General features: G+C 43.0%; 1 protein-coding gene across 2 annotated transcripts; it reads right to left on the reverse strand.

Annotated features, from left to right (window-relative positions):
• Positions 1 to 25: 25 nt before the first annotated feature.
• On the reverse strand, positions 26 to 16,238 carry EFCAB14 (EF-hand calcium binding domain 14). Of its 2 annotated transcripts, none has more exons than XM_050307004.1 (11): positions 15,941 to 16,238; positions 14,927 to 15,075; positions 11,517 to 11,662; positions 9,580 to 9,678; positions 7,939 to 8,049; positions 7,013 to 7,090; positions 5,922 to 6,113; positions 5,167 to 5,247; positions 4,380 to 4,491; positions 3,627 to 3,758; positions 26 to 2,785 (listed from the first exon to the last, which is right to left on the reverse strand). In XM_050307004.1, exons 1-11 carry the CDS (start codon positions 16,114 to 16,116, stop codon positions 2,610 to 2,612), a joined length of 1,452 nt encoding a protein of 483 aa, XP_050162961.1. In that variant the 5' UTR covers positions 16,117 to 16,238; the 3' UTR covers positions 26 to 2,609. The 2 variants fall into 2 exon arrangements, with proteins under 2 accessions (XP_050162961.1, XP_050162960.1); XM_050307003.1 differs by having other exon boundaries at positions 7,013 to 7,093; positions 15,941 to 16,237.
• Between the last annotated feature and the right edge of the window lie 158 nt (positions 16,239 to 16,396).

Below are 16,396 nucleotides of genomic sequence, written 5' to 3' on the forward strand. Positions count from 1 at the left end.
CAGGCCGGAGCCGCACGCCGGGAACGAGATTTATTTTTTTATTATTATTGGCATCAATTAAAAGTCGCGGTACGTGGCGAAGCGGAGCCCCGCGCAGGTCGGTAACCGCAGGGGGAAGGTACACGGGGGAAGGGGGTCACCCGAAACCACAAACACAGCCCGAGAACGGACCCGGGGACCGCGGCGCGACAGTGTCAGCAAAGCATCGCTCTGTTCCCGCTACAGCTCGGTGTCACCGCTTCGTTTCTTTTGATTTCAGACAGACACCGCTGTTTTCTGCAGGACGTGCTGCCCGCAGCTTTCGGCCGCCCCTCTGGTACCGCCCCAGCAGCAGGCACGGAGCTGATCCGGACAAGCGTATTAACTACACTCGTGGCTTTTGTGCCCTCTGCCATCTGCAGCGTGAATAAACACGGGAGAGGAACCCTTGCCAGCGCCCGGCGTCAGGGCTTTGGGAAGCGTGCGGGATGGAAAGTGGTGGCAGGATGGGACCGGTGCCTCCCAGCTTGCTTGCAGCACGAAAGCGACCGCCGTCCTCGGGGATGATCAGATTTTGTCTAATTGACAGCACAAGTCCACCCTACAGCAGCACTGACTACAGCGAGCAGCAGTCGAGTACGCTCTCGACATGCAAGTTGAGCAGCATCCCCGGGCAGCTGTGTCCCAGGCCGATCGCTGCCCAGCTCGGCTCCCGGGGCACAGGCAGGGGAACGGCACACATCATGTCTAGCTGACAGTTTTCATCGCTGCTGTTGAAGAGCCTTCTAAAAGTAAAGCAGACTGCAACAAAACAAAACACTAATAAGATTCACACTGCGATAACCGTAAATCCCCCTAAATTTTAAGGTAAGTTAAATTTCATACAAACAAAACTTCCAAAAATATTCTGCAAACTCCGGCATATGGCTATGATACAGTATGTACAAATAAAATATCAGAATGGTTAAATTTTATTGCTTTTTTTTTATTATTTGGTTGAGGAATTACACAGTAGTGTATAAAAGGGTGTGGGAAGCAGCAAGAAGCAAGTGTTGGCTTCTTGCCCTTTCTAAAGCCAAGGTTGGTTGGTTTGGTTTTGTTTTTAAATACTGCATTTTCAAACGTCACATCAAAAGCATTTTGGTATTGGGTGACATCGGCATTACCCAAACAGGATAGAAGAGCAACAGTGAAAGAAGCCTAGGAAATGGATAACAGGGCTCCATTTTGTACATTCCTTTGCTGATTCATACTTCCAGAATACAATTACTGATAAAACATCCAGGCTTAAGTTATATAAAAGTCAACAATTGCAAACCAACTTCCACATAAACTGATGTTTCAGTGAGGTGGGCAACTTCAATTCACTAATCATGCAAGAAACTCTTAACCAGATCAGTGATATTTGTGAGCAAAATCACCCAACTTGGCTCTGATACAGCCTGCAAGTGAGAATCCCCTCTGCAAAAGTAATTTTTCTATGTTCCAGAGGTTTACAAATATACTCTGTGCTTAGATCCAAACTGATCTTTAAATTCCTCTATAGTAATTCTCACTTACAAACCGGGTATCAGTACAGAATGATGCACATGCCTACCCTGCTTTTTACATCCTTCTGTCGGCAAGGACACAAAAAATAAAGGTACCAAGAAGTGACCAGACTTCCAATAGTCAGGAAACAGCTCACGAATCTAGTCTGGGCCTTCCCACCTGCTCGCACTCCTGGAGTGTAGCAGTGCAGTGCTGAAGCACAAATTGTTCAGGAGCTACTCAGCAGGCTGCGCTGGAGGCTTTTACCTCTTAAGCGTCTGATAAAGCTATTCAATATGTTCATTTTAAAAAAAATAAATAGACAGGCTCATCTCACAAAATATAATCTGGATGCAGCACAGCAAAGCTTAAAGAATGCTGAAGTGAAAACCCAAGCACTCGGCAATTTAATTGTTCCTGTAGGCTTATGATATAAAAACACTTTCAACTCCTCCCTTTAAAAATACATCCTGCTATCGATGGGCATGACTTACCCCTCCTGCTTTCCTCTGACTGAGGCCAAACTCATTCACGGATTTACTTAGTCAAAATCAGAAATTCAGCTGAAGCTCTTAACCACCCATTTCAGGCTCAGTCTCTCATTATAAACCACTTACTACCAACACAGCCCCTGACACAAACTTCCCCTTAAATATGCATAATTTACTCTATCTCAAATATTTACAGGCAGAAGCAGCCCATCTTCACAAGACAGATTTCCTTCTGCTCTTCATAAAGTGCAGCTCTCTAATTTAAGGCAAATTTCAGTGAAATATAAAACCATAGTTTTATTTTAGTATGTACACATTTTAAATTAAAACCAAGAACTCCTTTGAAAAGGAAAGAATTAGAGGAAAATGTTTCCAAGTTCGGGAATTTTCTGGATTTTAACACAGTCCCAATAGTATGTCCTATAGACATATAAACTTGTAAATTTCTTTTCAATAAATGCAAATGAAAAAAGGTGTCAATGTGTACAGTAATTTAGCTCCACAGATCAGTAAAACACTGGGAAAGTGCAGACGTAGTTTTTTCATGTCCTGTAGCTTCCTTTAGCTACAGTAACATCCACCAATATCAAATTTCTAAATATAGATATCCTATACACCTAATGCTAATCTCAGTTCTGTTAGCGTGTATTTCTCATCTCCATCTGTGTCAAATTCCTTAAAGCTCTGTGACTCTTGGGCTATGGAGCCAAGCAACGTTTGAAGATCTTCATATGTGAGTTTCCCATGAGCATCTTCAGGTGCTTTTTCAAACAGCTTCTGAAGATCTGCAAAGAGAACAAGGATTGAGAAGTAGCTCCTTTAAGTACACAGGAATATCCTTTAAGCTGCTTTCCCAGTTTTACAGCACTCGAGTCTCACTACCCAGTAATTAAGTACAGCGTCCCTGAGTGTGGAGTTCACCTCCTGTGTTGTCACAAGCTGTTGGTAACAGTTTGGGAGAAAAAAGCATGAACATTTCTGGATTAAATTACACTAAATCTGAAAAAAAAGTAATCCCTATTTCTGGTAACAACTAGCAGCCCATTTTACAACCACTAACGGCATACAGATGCAGTTCTCCTCCACAAAAGCAAGCTCTGAATGACTGTTGCCATACCAACACTACAGATGATATAAAAGGAAAAGTGTCTATTCACTTCCTGATGCAAAGAGTTGCCCTTTCAGTGGCTGAAGAGACTGAACAGCAAGATCCAGAAACCATTCATCTGACCAGGCAGAGTTCTCTTAAAACAATTAATAGAGAAAAGAAAAAAGCCCCAGAACATACACACTCATATCTACTTCTTTTTCCTTCAATCACACCAATTCTGCCCTTGACTTCTCTCCCAATCTCTGGGACACTTAATACAATACTTTGGTAGTCAAAACATTTATAATTCACTTATATTGCACACTCCTGCTTAAATCTCAGTTTCTTTCCTTTTACATGCTGCTCTTTCCTTTCAGTTGGTTTTTGGGTTTTTTTAATTCCTTTGTTTTTTTTAAAGCCCATAGTTCTCAAGCTTTAAAAACTGACCTCACTTTTCCCAGAATGCTTACACTTATCATTTCCTAAATATTTACATGAAATATTCAGAAAAAAAGGTCAGCCTAGAAAGGACATACCTTCGATGCTGGAAATTCCTGGTAAGGACAGATGGCTCGGCTGCCCATTACTCTCTGTGTTGTCACCAGCTGACCTTGAAGTCAGCCTTGAAAGGTCTGTGGGCTTTGCTGTAGTACTCGGACTACTTTCAACTGTTACAAAACAACTTCTATTAGTCTTACTAATTCCACAGAATTACAGTTAGCAAAACCAAACAAAAATGCAATAAAACTGAATTTTTTTTTTTTTTTTTGCATCACAGATGCTGTATGGGATAGGAATGCTGCAAAATTATTTCAGAATACAGAAGTGTTGTCCTCTTTTACCAATAACTGAAAGAAGAATTTTAGGACACAGCCTTTATCTTTCATCCTGTACTAGGAGATGTGTATTTGTAAACTCCCATACAACGAATGACTTGGAAGTGTTTCCTGCTTCCCACTCTGAGGGTGCTGAGGAAGCTTTATTAAGCAAATTACACCTGCCCCCCTAGGTTGTTTTCATCTTATCAAGCAAAACCAAGTGTTACTGGGTATAAAGTTCTACAAGTTAATCTCTTTGTGCCTTCAAACACAAGATGCTGATGTGAATCCTGCCATACACACAGAAAATCACCTTCAAGCTTCTGGAGTCATATACAGTTTTCTGTACCACTTTAACCAAAATAACCTTCATCAAAATCTTAAGGAATGGTCTAAATTATCCACCTTCATTAGTTATCCTTTGAGTTACACAGGGAACCTTCAGTATTTACTGTTGCAAGACATTCTTACCATTCTTTGTTGTCTCGATGGGTCTGTCATTTTCTGGCTTGCCTGTGAGAGCACTGATCAGCTGAAGCGTCTCTCTTAGTTTTGATACCTGAGAATCTCTAGTTCCTGTTTCCTGTATATGTAAAAGGGAAAAAAAAAATCTTAAAAAGTACCCCCTTCAGTAGAGGCAGACAATCAGGAAAGGTAGTAATTTAAAATATGCAAGCAAGTTTGAGTGACTGATCCAGGCTGATGAAGTTTAAAATAACAAACAAGATTTAAAAACAAAAATAAACAAACAAAAATCAATGAAGAGATGCTAGGAATAAATTCACATGGTCTGTAAGAGAACAACAGAATCAGTACCTCAACCTGAAAAACAGACAACTATTTTGCAGTCACTGATTTCAAAAGAATCTGACATTTAGTTCCTATATTCCCTATAGAAAAGGACAAGACATTGAAAAACAATAATATGAAATGGTCAAAAATACTTGGAGTGAACATTTATACATGAATTGAATGTCTCAAAATTCTTTCAGCTGCATGAAAGGACACTACAGCAGCTCAGCTGTGCTGTCCCACACGTAGCCAGAATGGCAAGACTTTAAACTGTTACAACTTCTCTTCCATCCTAATTGACTTCCTGTCCCCAAAAGGGGCGGGGTAAGCTGTCCTACTCTGGACTTCTAAAAAGCTGAGCAGACTGTTTGCAGACCTTTGCTCAATTAAAGTTCATTTCAAACATGATTAGAAAGACAATTACATGCTCTGCTAATCCAGCATAATTTGCATTTCCTTACTTTACCTTCAGTTCTGTATTTGACTGAGTTTCACTATCTAGTTGCTCTTCATTTTCTGCTTTTGGAGAGGTAGTTGCATCATTCCCCTGCAAAAAAAGAACAGAGCAGAATTTATGCATTTGCTTTTTATTTTCTACACAGAGGTTCTTTCCTTCAAATTTGGCAGGCATGAAGCAGGAAAAAACCAGGGCAGATACCTGCTAGAATAAACATGAAGTTATAAAAATGGGTTATGTAATTTACCACAGCAACGTCAGCACCTTCCTTTATTGCTAAATATACAGAACATATTCTCACTGACTGGCCCCAGTATGGCATACAGAGGGCAGTGGAAGAATTTATGAACATATCTAGGGGGTTTTTATTGTTTGTTTGTTTGGTTTTTTTAGAATTTAAGCACTGTTGAACAATGCAGAACCCCACCTAGCTCCTCAGTGGTCTTAACAGACCTATGCCAAAGTGATTTCTAAAACACAGCTGGTTTTGTGAATCCTGCCCCATGAAGCAATCACCCAAGTCTTAAATGTCACAGCGTTTTGGACATTTTTCTGTAGAATCTGCAGGGCAGAAATGACACACTGCTTCAGAGATACTCCTAATGCTGGCTATCTGTTCAGAAATATGGAATGCATTCCAGCCTTTTACAATGAAATCCTCAGTATCCCAGGTCTCATTCTGACATTTTCTTTAGTTAGGTCTGAAAAGCTGTATCTGCAGCGTAAGGAAGGTATTAAAACTACCTCAGCCATCAAATACTTACCACGCTGGTAGACAAGTTCCCTCTTTTGTCCAGGTTATTCACAACAAGGGGAGAGTTTTCCAACAGCGTAACCTTCCGGCTGAGGTTGCCAATGGCTGAGTCCACGTTTAGAAGCCTGATGTCATTCGACTTTCGGAAGGCCACCACGGTGTTGTTCAGCTCTTCCAGAGCTGCCTGCAGTGCCTGGCTTTCCTGAAACATAAACCCAGCACGTGTCAGTTTACTCAGCCTCGGCAGCAGCGCCCCTGCTATTAACAACATGACTGACCCAGTTTAGCTGGGCAGACTTCAGGCCGGCTCTCCACCGATGAAAACATCCAGCTGGAAGTTTCCAGAAAGTTACTCACAACTTTCAAAGCTTGAAAATGAGATTCTTCCTCGGGTTGCAACCTTCCCCAGGTTGCAACCTTCTTCCCTAGCAACCTCTTAGTTGCTAGTGTAATCACTTCAGCTGTGCCAGCGGACACAGAAAGCCCATTCATCTCGTTTTCCAGGTCAAGCTTTGTAAGCACACCAATCGTTTTTCCCCAGAAAACACGTACTGGGCATATTTATACACAAGATTCACTTTTGAGGAAGATATTGACTGTATTAAATGTAAGCAAGTGCAGTCATTCAGTTCCAACCCATTCAGCTAAAAGCCCACACATTAACCTTTTTTTGTTGTTGTTGATGAATTACTGCTTTCCACATCTCTTTACATTGAGGGTGACTCAATATGTGCCACTCCCAAATTTGCTCAGATTAGCAAATACCTGCCATAAAACCCACTCCATGAGCCTTTAACTCGTTTCCATTTACATTAGCAAAGTACACCTACATTTTGTCAGATATTGGTTTCAGTCTTTTTACTCCTCACTCAGTCAGGACACACAAAAAAAAAAATACTCTTAGACCAGGGCACTTTCCTGTTTGCACATCCACAGGAACAAACTACAGCAAAATTATCTCATGCTTTGTTTTGAAGGATGCTATTTGTATTGTTTGATAAAAACCATACATTTTGCAGACTACAGTACTGTGAAACACGCAGGTAAGTGACATGTCCATGACACTTGTACCAAAATTCCTTATGCAAGGGAGGAAAATACCTTTTTGCAATTTTCTGTCTGATTTGCCTCAGTCCTTGGCACAACAGTGGAGGGAAGTGAAGGCATCTGTTTTAATTCCTTCTAAGGAAAGAAGCAGAAAATTATGTTACCAAATGCCTGTAAATAAGCTTTTAATAACTGGCAGACTGTTGCTAAGGATGTTTTGCTACAATTATAGCCATTCATGTGTGTTGTGCATGCAGTATTTTAACTAGGCTAATTAGAATTTTCTCTTTCAAACACATAAAGTCCAAATTTATTTTTATTAAACACTCCTAATTAGCTCTTCTTCCTTTAATGAAGTATTATGGTACACATTTTCTGCCATACACGCTGCCGTATCTCCAATGTTTTTGTAGAACCCAGAGACTGAATCAAGCTTTATTATGTGTCTAATTTAGATTTTTTTCTGGAAGAATTAAAGTAAGGCTGTATTGCAGTTTAGCTGAGAATCTGTAATTATTGGCTTAGTTTGTTAACCCCCAGTGAGAGGTCAGTATAAATACAGCAAGTAGTTTTTGGTAAGGACAGTCAGTAATTTCAGCTGTATATGCATCCTTAATTCAACCAACAAACTATCTCAATTTTCTGACCATCCTCAAAGCCAAAACAGTGCAGACAGTTACCATAAGCAGTACCCTGCAAAGTTTCCCAAGGCTCCACATCTGAGGAGTAGGAAGCAAAAATACACAGAATAAGAAGTGCAGTAGGGAACAAAAATTCTGGCTACAGAGAAACGTTATTTATTCTTGGTACCATATAATAGGTGACACACAGGGATTGGAAGATCACCCAATTAATGTGCCAACCTACTGAAACCTCAAAAGTATTTTGAAGGCTTAAGGAAAACTCCACACAATTCTTTAACTTTCTTCGTATTAGTCAGGTAACCATTAAAACAGTGATAAATCAGTACATTTTCTTACCACATCATTCTGGAGTATTTCTATGGATTTCTTGTATTCTTCAATAGCTGTCTGTATATTTTCAACATCATGAGCCACACTGGTAAGAGTGCTACCTATGGTTGCTACAGTCTGCAATAAAGCAGAGGACAGAAATCTCAGCCTTCCTCAAACTGCACTGTCCCAAAATTCCAACCTGCTAAACACAAGGTATTTTTAGTGAAACTGCAGGCAGCCTGCCACAAAAATATGCAGGTGAGCTCTTTGCACTCAAAACTGCAAATCACTTAGGTTGGAAAGGATCTCTTGAGTCCAACCATTAAACCAGCGCTGCCAAGTCCACCACTAAACCACATCTCCAAGTTCCAACTCATGCACTTTAAATACCTCCAGAGGCGGTGACTCCACCACCTCCCCATGCAGCCTGTTCCAATGCTTGACAACCCTTTTGGTGACAAAATTTTTCCCATTATCCAACTTAAATCTCCCCTGGCACAGCTTGAGGCCATTTCCTCTTGTCCTATCACTTGTTACTTGGGAGAAGAGACCCATCCCACCTTGCCACAACCTCCTTTCAGGTAATTGTAGAGAGCAGTAAGGTACTCCCTGAGCCTTCTTTTCTCCAGGTTGAGCCCACCCCAGCTCCCTCAGCAGCTTCTCATCAGACTTGTGCTCCAGACCCTTCACCAGCTCTGCTGCCCTTCTCTGGAAAATGTTCCAGCACCTCAGTGTCTTTCTTGGTAGTGAGAGGCCCAGAACTGGACTCAGGATTTGAGATTTGGCCTCACCAGTGCTGAGTACAGTGGGACAATCACTGCCCTGGTCCTGCTGGCCACACTGTTGCTGATACAACAAGCCTTAAGACTTACTTCTGTTAGGACACAATGAAAATCCAGCATGCTTACAGCAGCAAATTAGAAGCTTAGGAAACAGCTTTGTACTCCTCCCAGAAAAAAAGAAATCCTGGCAGCCCAATCAGCCAAACCACACTTAATTGCTTTGCATATCACTAGCTTGTTGATCATACATTAATTTTGTAGGGATAGGAAATGAGACATGGAAACCCATAATACCACAAAGCTCACATTAGACCTTAGCCAAATATAAATGCTTATTGCTAAATAAACAGAGCTGCCATGGAAGAGCCAGGCAAGTATCAACAAGCCATTCTTTTTACCAAAATAAACAGGACAGTTCTTGGTAAAGAACGCTCAGCTAAGGCACATGGTAAGACATTGTATTAAGAGAGAGCAATCAATTTTCTTTTCCAATTAAAAAAGCTAAAAAAACCCAGCTACTTGTAAACAGTTATAAAACTGCAGACAGACACTTCCATGTGTCTTAAACAATATTAAGATTAGCAACTTTAAGTAAACAGAAAGATCAGCTCCAAGGTAAAGATGTGACAACATAAGACAATGCATCTCCAAACAAATGCATCTCCAAAGGGGATAAATAAGGCCTTCAAATTTTTTACCTGCCATGTATTATCACAGGACCATACAATATCAAGTATATGAAGTCAAATTTTAAGGACAAGGGAAGCAAATATTCCTTGCATGCAAATCAGGTAGCTCTTGCTGTCACTGCTGTCCCCAGGGGCCCAGCTGCAGATCAGCAGCACAGAACACATTTAGTGACAGCTATATTTACAGTGCTTACCTTCTGAAGTTTCTCTACTGTGAGAGGAAGAGAAATCAGATCAGCAGCAGACTTTATGTTGTTTTTGAGATGATTTACTGTTGAGGTCAATAGTGATACCTAAAACCAAAAGGGAATACTTAGAATCAGGCAACATAATCCTGATTCTGACCTTCCCCAATACTAGTGACCTAATGTGTAACATTAAAACATAAGGTAATACAAAAACATATATGTACACACACAAAACACCTCTCTCTCTAGAAGTCCTGCCTAGGCTACACTAAAATATTCTGCTTCTTGCAAAACAGGAAGTTTTTATTTATTTCTTTTTTAAGTTGAATGAAAGCCATAGAAGCCCCTTCTTTTCCATATGGTACCCTCTGCCAATTTCACACTCATCCTCTTAGAGAGAGGCTGTTGCCCAAGAAAGACTTAAAGACTGTGCAAGAAATCCTTACATGGAGGAAACAGTCATCCACTTATGCATTTAGCAATCAAACCTCCCTGGCAGAACCCAGTGAAGCCACACAACTTCTCTAGTCGAGTGACGGGCAAGGAAGTTGCACAGATCACCCAAACCTTCTGCTGCAGAAGTGGAACAGTGACAACCTATGCACAGCAGGTTAGCTCAGTTTCTGTCCCCTGATTGTCCCTGACAGCAAGTTATTCAATGCATCTTCATGATTACTTGTTCATTCCAACCTAGAGGTTGTCAAATAAATTAAAACTGCGTGCTAGTCATTCATCGCTAATGCTCTCACTTCAAAATCAATTTGTAGCAGTCAGTAGTCAAAATGAAGAGAAATGATTTCTTCTCACATTGGACAGCACAAAGGTGAAGTGGATAAAATCCACTTTCTTCTGGTTAAAAAAAGAAAAAAAAAGTTGTTTCACAAGTTGAGGAAATGAGAAAGGTTTTAATGTTGCATTAGGTCAATATAGATCAGCTGGCATGCAGACTCTAGTTCCACAGCTGTAAATATTGGCTGAGACTATTCCCAGCAGCACATCCCAACAATTCATGGAAAAAACCCAAGTAACTAGATTTTGAACCCCAGAAGATCTGGCTCAGACTGTAACCAGACCCTGAAGTAACTTGAGGGCCTGCATGGACCACGTGCAGGTATCTTTAACATGCAGGTGCAGATAAGAGCATTTTCAAAGTCCCATGAAGCACCCAAATAACTGTGGATAAAGCAGACTGTCAGATGCCAAAGAAAGCAAATCAAGTTTTTCAGATACACTTATGCACCTGAGCAGGCACCTCAGTGGTCCTAAAAATGAAACCCCAGAGCACCTGCGTCAAGGAGGGTTCCCCACACACACCTCCTGCCACCATTCACCGTGAGCAGCTCTGAACTTTTACCCTCTGGGGCAAACATTTCAGCAAGAGCCTGGCTGGATGCTTCATTTGAAGGGTGAGTTAATAGAGCAGCTCTATTAAGGAAACAGCTCTCTGGTAAGTGGCTTAGTTCTAGCAGTGTCAACAGTGCCAAGATTTACACCAGCTCAGGGTCTCAGTGTGTGTCAGCAGACTTCATATTCACCACTTCCTCGCTTGCAGCAACAGGAGCTTGCACTGAGCCAGGTAACTCTTACAAAACACTCTCAGAAATTTGAAATGTCAAATCTCTCATCGTAAACATCACAACTGTTTGGCAGGAAAATTGAGAATTGCAGAGATCTGAGGTTCTTTTAAATTCTGCCTCAAGTCTTTGTGCCAGTTACGCAATTTCTCCTCTTTGTGATCAGTCTCCAGCCCAGCTGGATGCTCAGGCTGTTTTTTGCTTGTTTAATAGTGAGACTTACACTCTATTTTAACTTTAAAAACAGAAGTTTAGCATAAGGTCACAGTAGTCTGTAGATAAAACCTCAGCACTGCACTTAATTTCTGGGAAAAAAAACTGAAAGGAATATTTTATTATTTTCTACAAGCAAGCACTGATCCCTCTCACCTGTTTACTGATCTCTGTGATATTTATCCAAATTTTATTCAGCCCCAGTTCTCCAGTCTCAATTTGTTCTAGCTGCTTTTGGTTCTGCACCAGATCTTCATTCAGCTTAGGAATTTCTTGGAATGATGTCTTTTGATTAGATTCCACTAAAAAATGAAAAAATAATGAAATATGTTTAAAAAAACAAAACAAAATTTCTGGGTAAGCAATGTTGAAAGGCAGAAAACAAATTACAAACAGCAACATCTACAGCAGTGAAAGAAGGTAATAAGTGTCCATATATGGGTTTATTGCCAATTCAGGATTCAGTGACGTTCAGTGACAGCTCTTTTTTGTTTTAAGAATACCAATATCTGCAGAGAGAACCTAGAGAGACAGTACTAAATTTAACACTTTGCACAGAACTGTCATTCTGACAGCCCTCAGCAGGTCTTTATTTAGTGCAGTTATTTTGCATTACCTCCACAGGGGAGCATGAAATAGTAGTGGGCCTCTGAATAGGAACTGCCCACTGTCCCAGAGCAGAGGAGGCAGGTGAAATGAACCTCAGCGCCCTTTCCAAGCCTGCAAAGGGGCTGCTGACGATGAAGTAAATTCCAAAGAGATTAATGTGATTACAGTTGCTCTGTCTGACAGAGAGGCAACTGAAAAAATAAGGTATAATCTTATACACTAATGCCTGTTGGTAAACAAATCAGGTCCTTGGAAATAAAGTCAGTTATTACTGCAATTAATACTATAGGAAGAGGGAAACGTGAAGCTCAAAGCAGCTCAAGTGAGCCTCAGAAATGCAGCCCTTCCAGATCTGCAGTGACTAAGCTGTTTAGCTGTAAGCGCTGTTAGGCAACCCCAAATCCCCAGGTCTGAGGAACAAATAAGCAAAGGTTTTGAGGAGCAAATGAGAGTTCCCCAAAATCCACACCTCCACCCCGTAAGGCAGCACTGGAACGCTCCACAGCAAGCTGCCACCGTTCAGAACAGCCTGGCAGGAGCAGTGGGACCTATGTGGTATGTGGCTGGCAGCGCCCAGAACACATTTCCATCTGTGACCCATCCAGTCAAAAGGGGAAGCCTGTGGAGTGGATGCCCGAACACACACAACTGGAAAGCTGTGCACCTTCAAAAAAACACTTCGCTCCTCCTGAAGGAAGTTCTAAATGTACTTTCTAGGTTCAGAGTAATCTGGTCACCAAAGATCCAAATAACACTTTCAGTTAAATAAGACGTTGAAAAGTGCACTTTAGCCAAAACAGGCTGAGAGCTAATTGTGCTTTTGTCACAAGCAGTTCACACTGAACTTGATATTTCAGAGGCTCTTGTAGACAAATTATTTTCTGTTTTGCCACTCTCACTGTGTGCAGTGAGATCCCACAGTTTTTTGCAGTGCTAGGAAGGTTTAGTGCCACATGTTCTTAGCATCATTACTAACAACTGAAGGGAAACACCACATGACTTCCTCCCGTTCCAAACAAACCAGGTACAAAGATGTCTTGTTTTTAAAAAGCACTCATACTGTACTCAGTTTGTGCAAAGGATGGCAGAACATAACAAATATCACCACAGGAATCTGCCCTTATGAGGAGAAAAAAAAAGTGAAGATTTGGAGGAGGAAGGTTCCTTTCCCAAACCTGCTGTAGGACACATGGATCACATGCCTTTGTTGCTGTTCACCCACACATCTTACCAATGCACAGTGCTGCCTTTTGGAACCAGGTTGTTCTTGCTGTCTGCTTTTTTGTTGTTGCTTTTAAATGCTGTGCCTCATTATGAGGCTCCCATCCAACTTCTAGGCATGCTATTACAGTGGCAAGGAAATCTGACGTGTTTATCACCAGACATAGCATTAGATGCACAGCTTTTCTGTCAGAGCGATTAAGAAGAAAACAAGCCCATCTGTAACTGCCAGACAATCTGCTCAGAGAGAACAGCTGCTTTAACAAAGGGGGTCTGTGTAAAACAGGAATGATGAAACTCAGCTACGCCAAAGCCAACAAATGTTGTCCTCGTGAAAAACTTCTCCTGCCAGCACACCCTCAAAGCAGAGCAGTCCATGAAGAGCTGGCTGACCCAGAACACAAAAGAAGCCACTGCAGAGCTGCTGGGTACACTCACAGCCACAAAGCAGCACCTGGAGCTGAAGGTATCCTCCGTAACTGGTGGACAGGAATTACAGATAACTTTCAGAGTTCAGTATCAGTTAACATAAAAGCATATCTACCATCATCAGTTCTTTCTCTCACACCCAGCCAGCCTGTTCTACCTTGGCAGACAACTCCCCACCTCACAGCAGTTACACACCGGAACAGGGACACCTAAACACCAACAGCAAAAAATTTCTGCACACAATTCCTCAACACCTCTTTTACCAGAAGCAAAACAAGCCCTGTGCTTACCTCCAGCCCTAGCAGCACCTAATTTTAAAACTGATTTCACCAGCCTTATTTTTAAGATCATCCTTGTGTCCTGGGCACTTAAACTCTGAGATGAAGACCAAAGCTATGGCACAAACCTCACAGTAACAGTGGTGCTTCTCAGGTGAAACACAGCTATCCAGCTTTCCTGAAGCAGCCAAAGACTATCTGAATGCTTAAGCTTCACTCTCTTCTGCTCCATTCTCACAGCTCCTTAGCTTATCCTTGCCTTTTTCGATATATATAGGATTTTAAACACCACTAAAATAAGGCACCAAAACATACCTTATGCCCAGAGGTGAGGTACAGAGAACTAAGAGCACACCTTACATGCCAATCTCACCATCTGTTACACCACAGCACTACAGAAGTTATTCTGTTGAAATCTTACATGGACAGGGATAACCTGAGACCTAAAAGAAAAACGCCTCACATTAACTCCATACTTCAAAGTATTAAACATGATGTAACTCCAAAGCATATGCAACCTGATGTAAAAGTTATAGCAGAACAGGTCAATGCAAGCAAAAAAACCATTCAGAGGATACAGAGAGAAAACATAGTATCAAAGCAACATTCAAACTGCAGTAACACCATAGCAAGCATCAGAGGATTTTAAACACCTTCAAGACAAGAACATTGTTTTCCTTAATTTTTTTTTCCATAATTCCATAGATTGCTTTGACGCAGCTGCTCAGAACTTTTTTAATAGGGTCTTTCTTTGGAAGAGAGCACTCCTAAGACTGAAGTCAGGAATTTTGGAATGCAACTAGAGGCCCAACTAGTCCAGTGTCCCTTCTGCTCCTCAGAAGATACAGAGCAGGCAAGAATATATAACATTCACCTCAGATTTGCCAAGCCTTCAAGTGGTCCTGGTTCATAGGACTCTTCTGTTCAGAGGTAGATTGTCTACTCAGTACTTTCAGACTTTGACTGAGCAACTGAAGCTCTTCGTACTGCCCGAAGAAAATGTGAAATAGTAGTTACATTTACACTTACTAGTTCGAAACTTCTCCTTTATTGCATCCAGATCCTCCTTGAGAGCCACCTGCATCCAGACTAAGCCAACACACGCTACCACGCAAGCGGCAAGAATGACAAACGCACATAATGGGTAACAGAACTTGCAGCATCGTAGGTAATCTCCCCTGCATGAAACAAAGCAACGGGCTGTGAATACACAACAGTTCCTACAGAAGTTTTATTCTAAATGCTGTTCTAGCAAAGTGAGGAGCAAGAGTTGTAACAGCATACAGTTGGGCTGACAAGAGCTAAAAAAGAGCATTTCCAGGAATAAATAAGGCCATAAAGTGAGGTCAGGGTGGTTACTCTCTGTTCAGTTTATCCTCAGGAGGCACATCTAGCGTATTTAAAAGCAGCTGTCAGGTTTCCCCTACTAAAATTTCCTGCTCTGATCACATAAACTTATGCTAGGCACATCTGCTTGACAGCTTGGAAAACACGTTTCAAGACAGGGCATTACCATAATGTTACGACAAGTACTTCCAGAGCGTTCCAAATTGCGAAAGCCCGAGTTGCTCTGTGACATGCCTACTTTCAGCTGTTCTTAGGGGCCCATTATTAATGCTGTCACTTAACCGAGAAGGTTATTTATTGGCAAAAGCACATCGCGGCCGTGAGAAAACCAGCACTGCGCCAGCTCGCAGGACATGTGCTGAACACGCACGGGGGACTGTGCTCCACAACATCAACGCTGCTCTAAGGGCTCGACGGAAAAGAGGAAAAAACCCTGAGGATGGCTTAGTGGAGGGTGTCCCTGCCCACGGCAGGGGGTTGGAACTGGACCATCTTTAAGTCTCTTCCAACCCAGGCCATTCCGTGATTCGATGATACTTCTATCCCCCAGCCAGGCGACCTGTCGGGCCGGACACGCTCAGTGCAGCTCCGGCGTTCCCTGGCAGTGCCCAGCCTCTCACACACCCCCTTTATCCCCAGCTGCGAACCGGACCCGCTGAGGGCACCGGAGCAGGACCGTGCCGGGCCGGGACTCACTTTCCGCAGCGGCCCCGCGCCCCCGCGAACTCGTCCTCCTCGGAGCTGGACTCGGAGTCGGAGGCGGGCGGCTCGGTGCGCAGCAGCCGGTGTCCCGAGCCCTTCTTGGCGGGCTTCTTCCTGCGGCCGTCGGCGGCCAGGCCGATCAGGGCGTTCAGCTCCTTTCGCTTCTTCATCCTCTTGTGGGGCGGCGGCGCGGCCGGCGGCTGGCTCCCGCCTCCCTCCTCCTTCTCGCCCGCCGCCGCCGCCAGCGCGCCCCGGCTCGCCAGCCTGCGGCCCGGCGGCGGCTACAAGCGCTCCGCGGGGCCGCGGCTGTTGCTCCCCCGCCGGCCCCGCGGCGGCTCGCCCGGCCCCGCGGCCGCCGCCCGCCCCGCCCGCGCCATGGCCGCTCCGGCCCCGCCGCCGCCGCCTGCCAGCAAGGCGCGCTCCCACTGGCCGCCGCGGGACCGCCCCGCT

This window comes from Myiozetetes cayanensis, unplaced genomic scaffold (assembly GCF_022539395.1).
Source record: "Myiozetetes cayanensis isolate MyiCay16 unplaced genomic scaffold, myiCay2020 scf12, whole genome shotgun sequence".
Taxonomy (NCBI): domain Eukaryota; kingdom Metazoa; phylum Chordata; class Aves; order Passeriformes; family Tyrannidae; genus Myiozetetes; species Myiozetetes cayanensis.

Bases quoted from the DNA above. Each gene is read 5' to 3' on its own strand.
- EFCAB14 (XM_050307003.1), bottom strand. From the start codon at position 16,116: ATGAAGAAGCGAAAGGAGCTGAACGCCCTGATCGGCCTGGCCGCCGAC. The intron at 7,094-7,938 runs GTAAGAAAATGT...TTCTTTCCTTAG, and splicing joins AAATACTCCAGAATGATGTG to AAGGAATTAAAACAGATGCC. The intron at 4,492-5,166 runs GTAAAGTAAGGA...TTACATATACAG, and splicing joins AGTCAAATACAGAACTGAAG to GAAACAGGAACTAGAGATTC.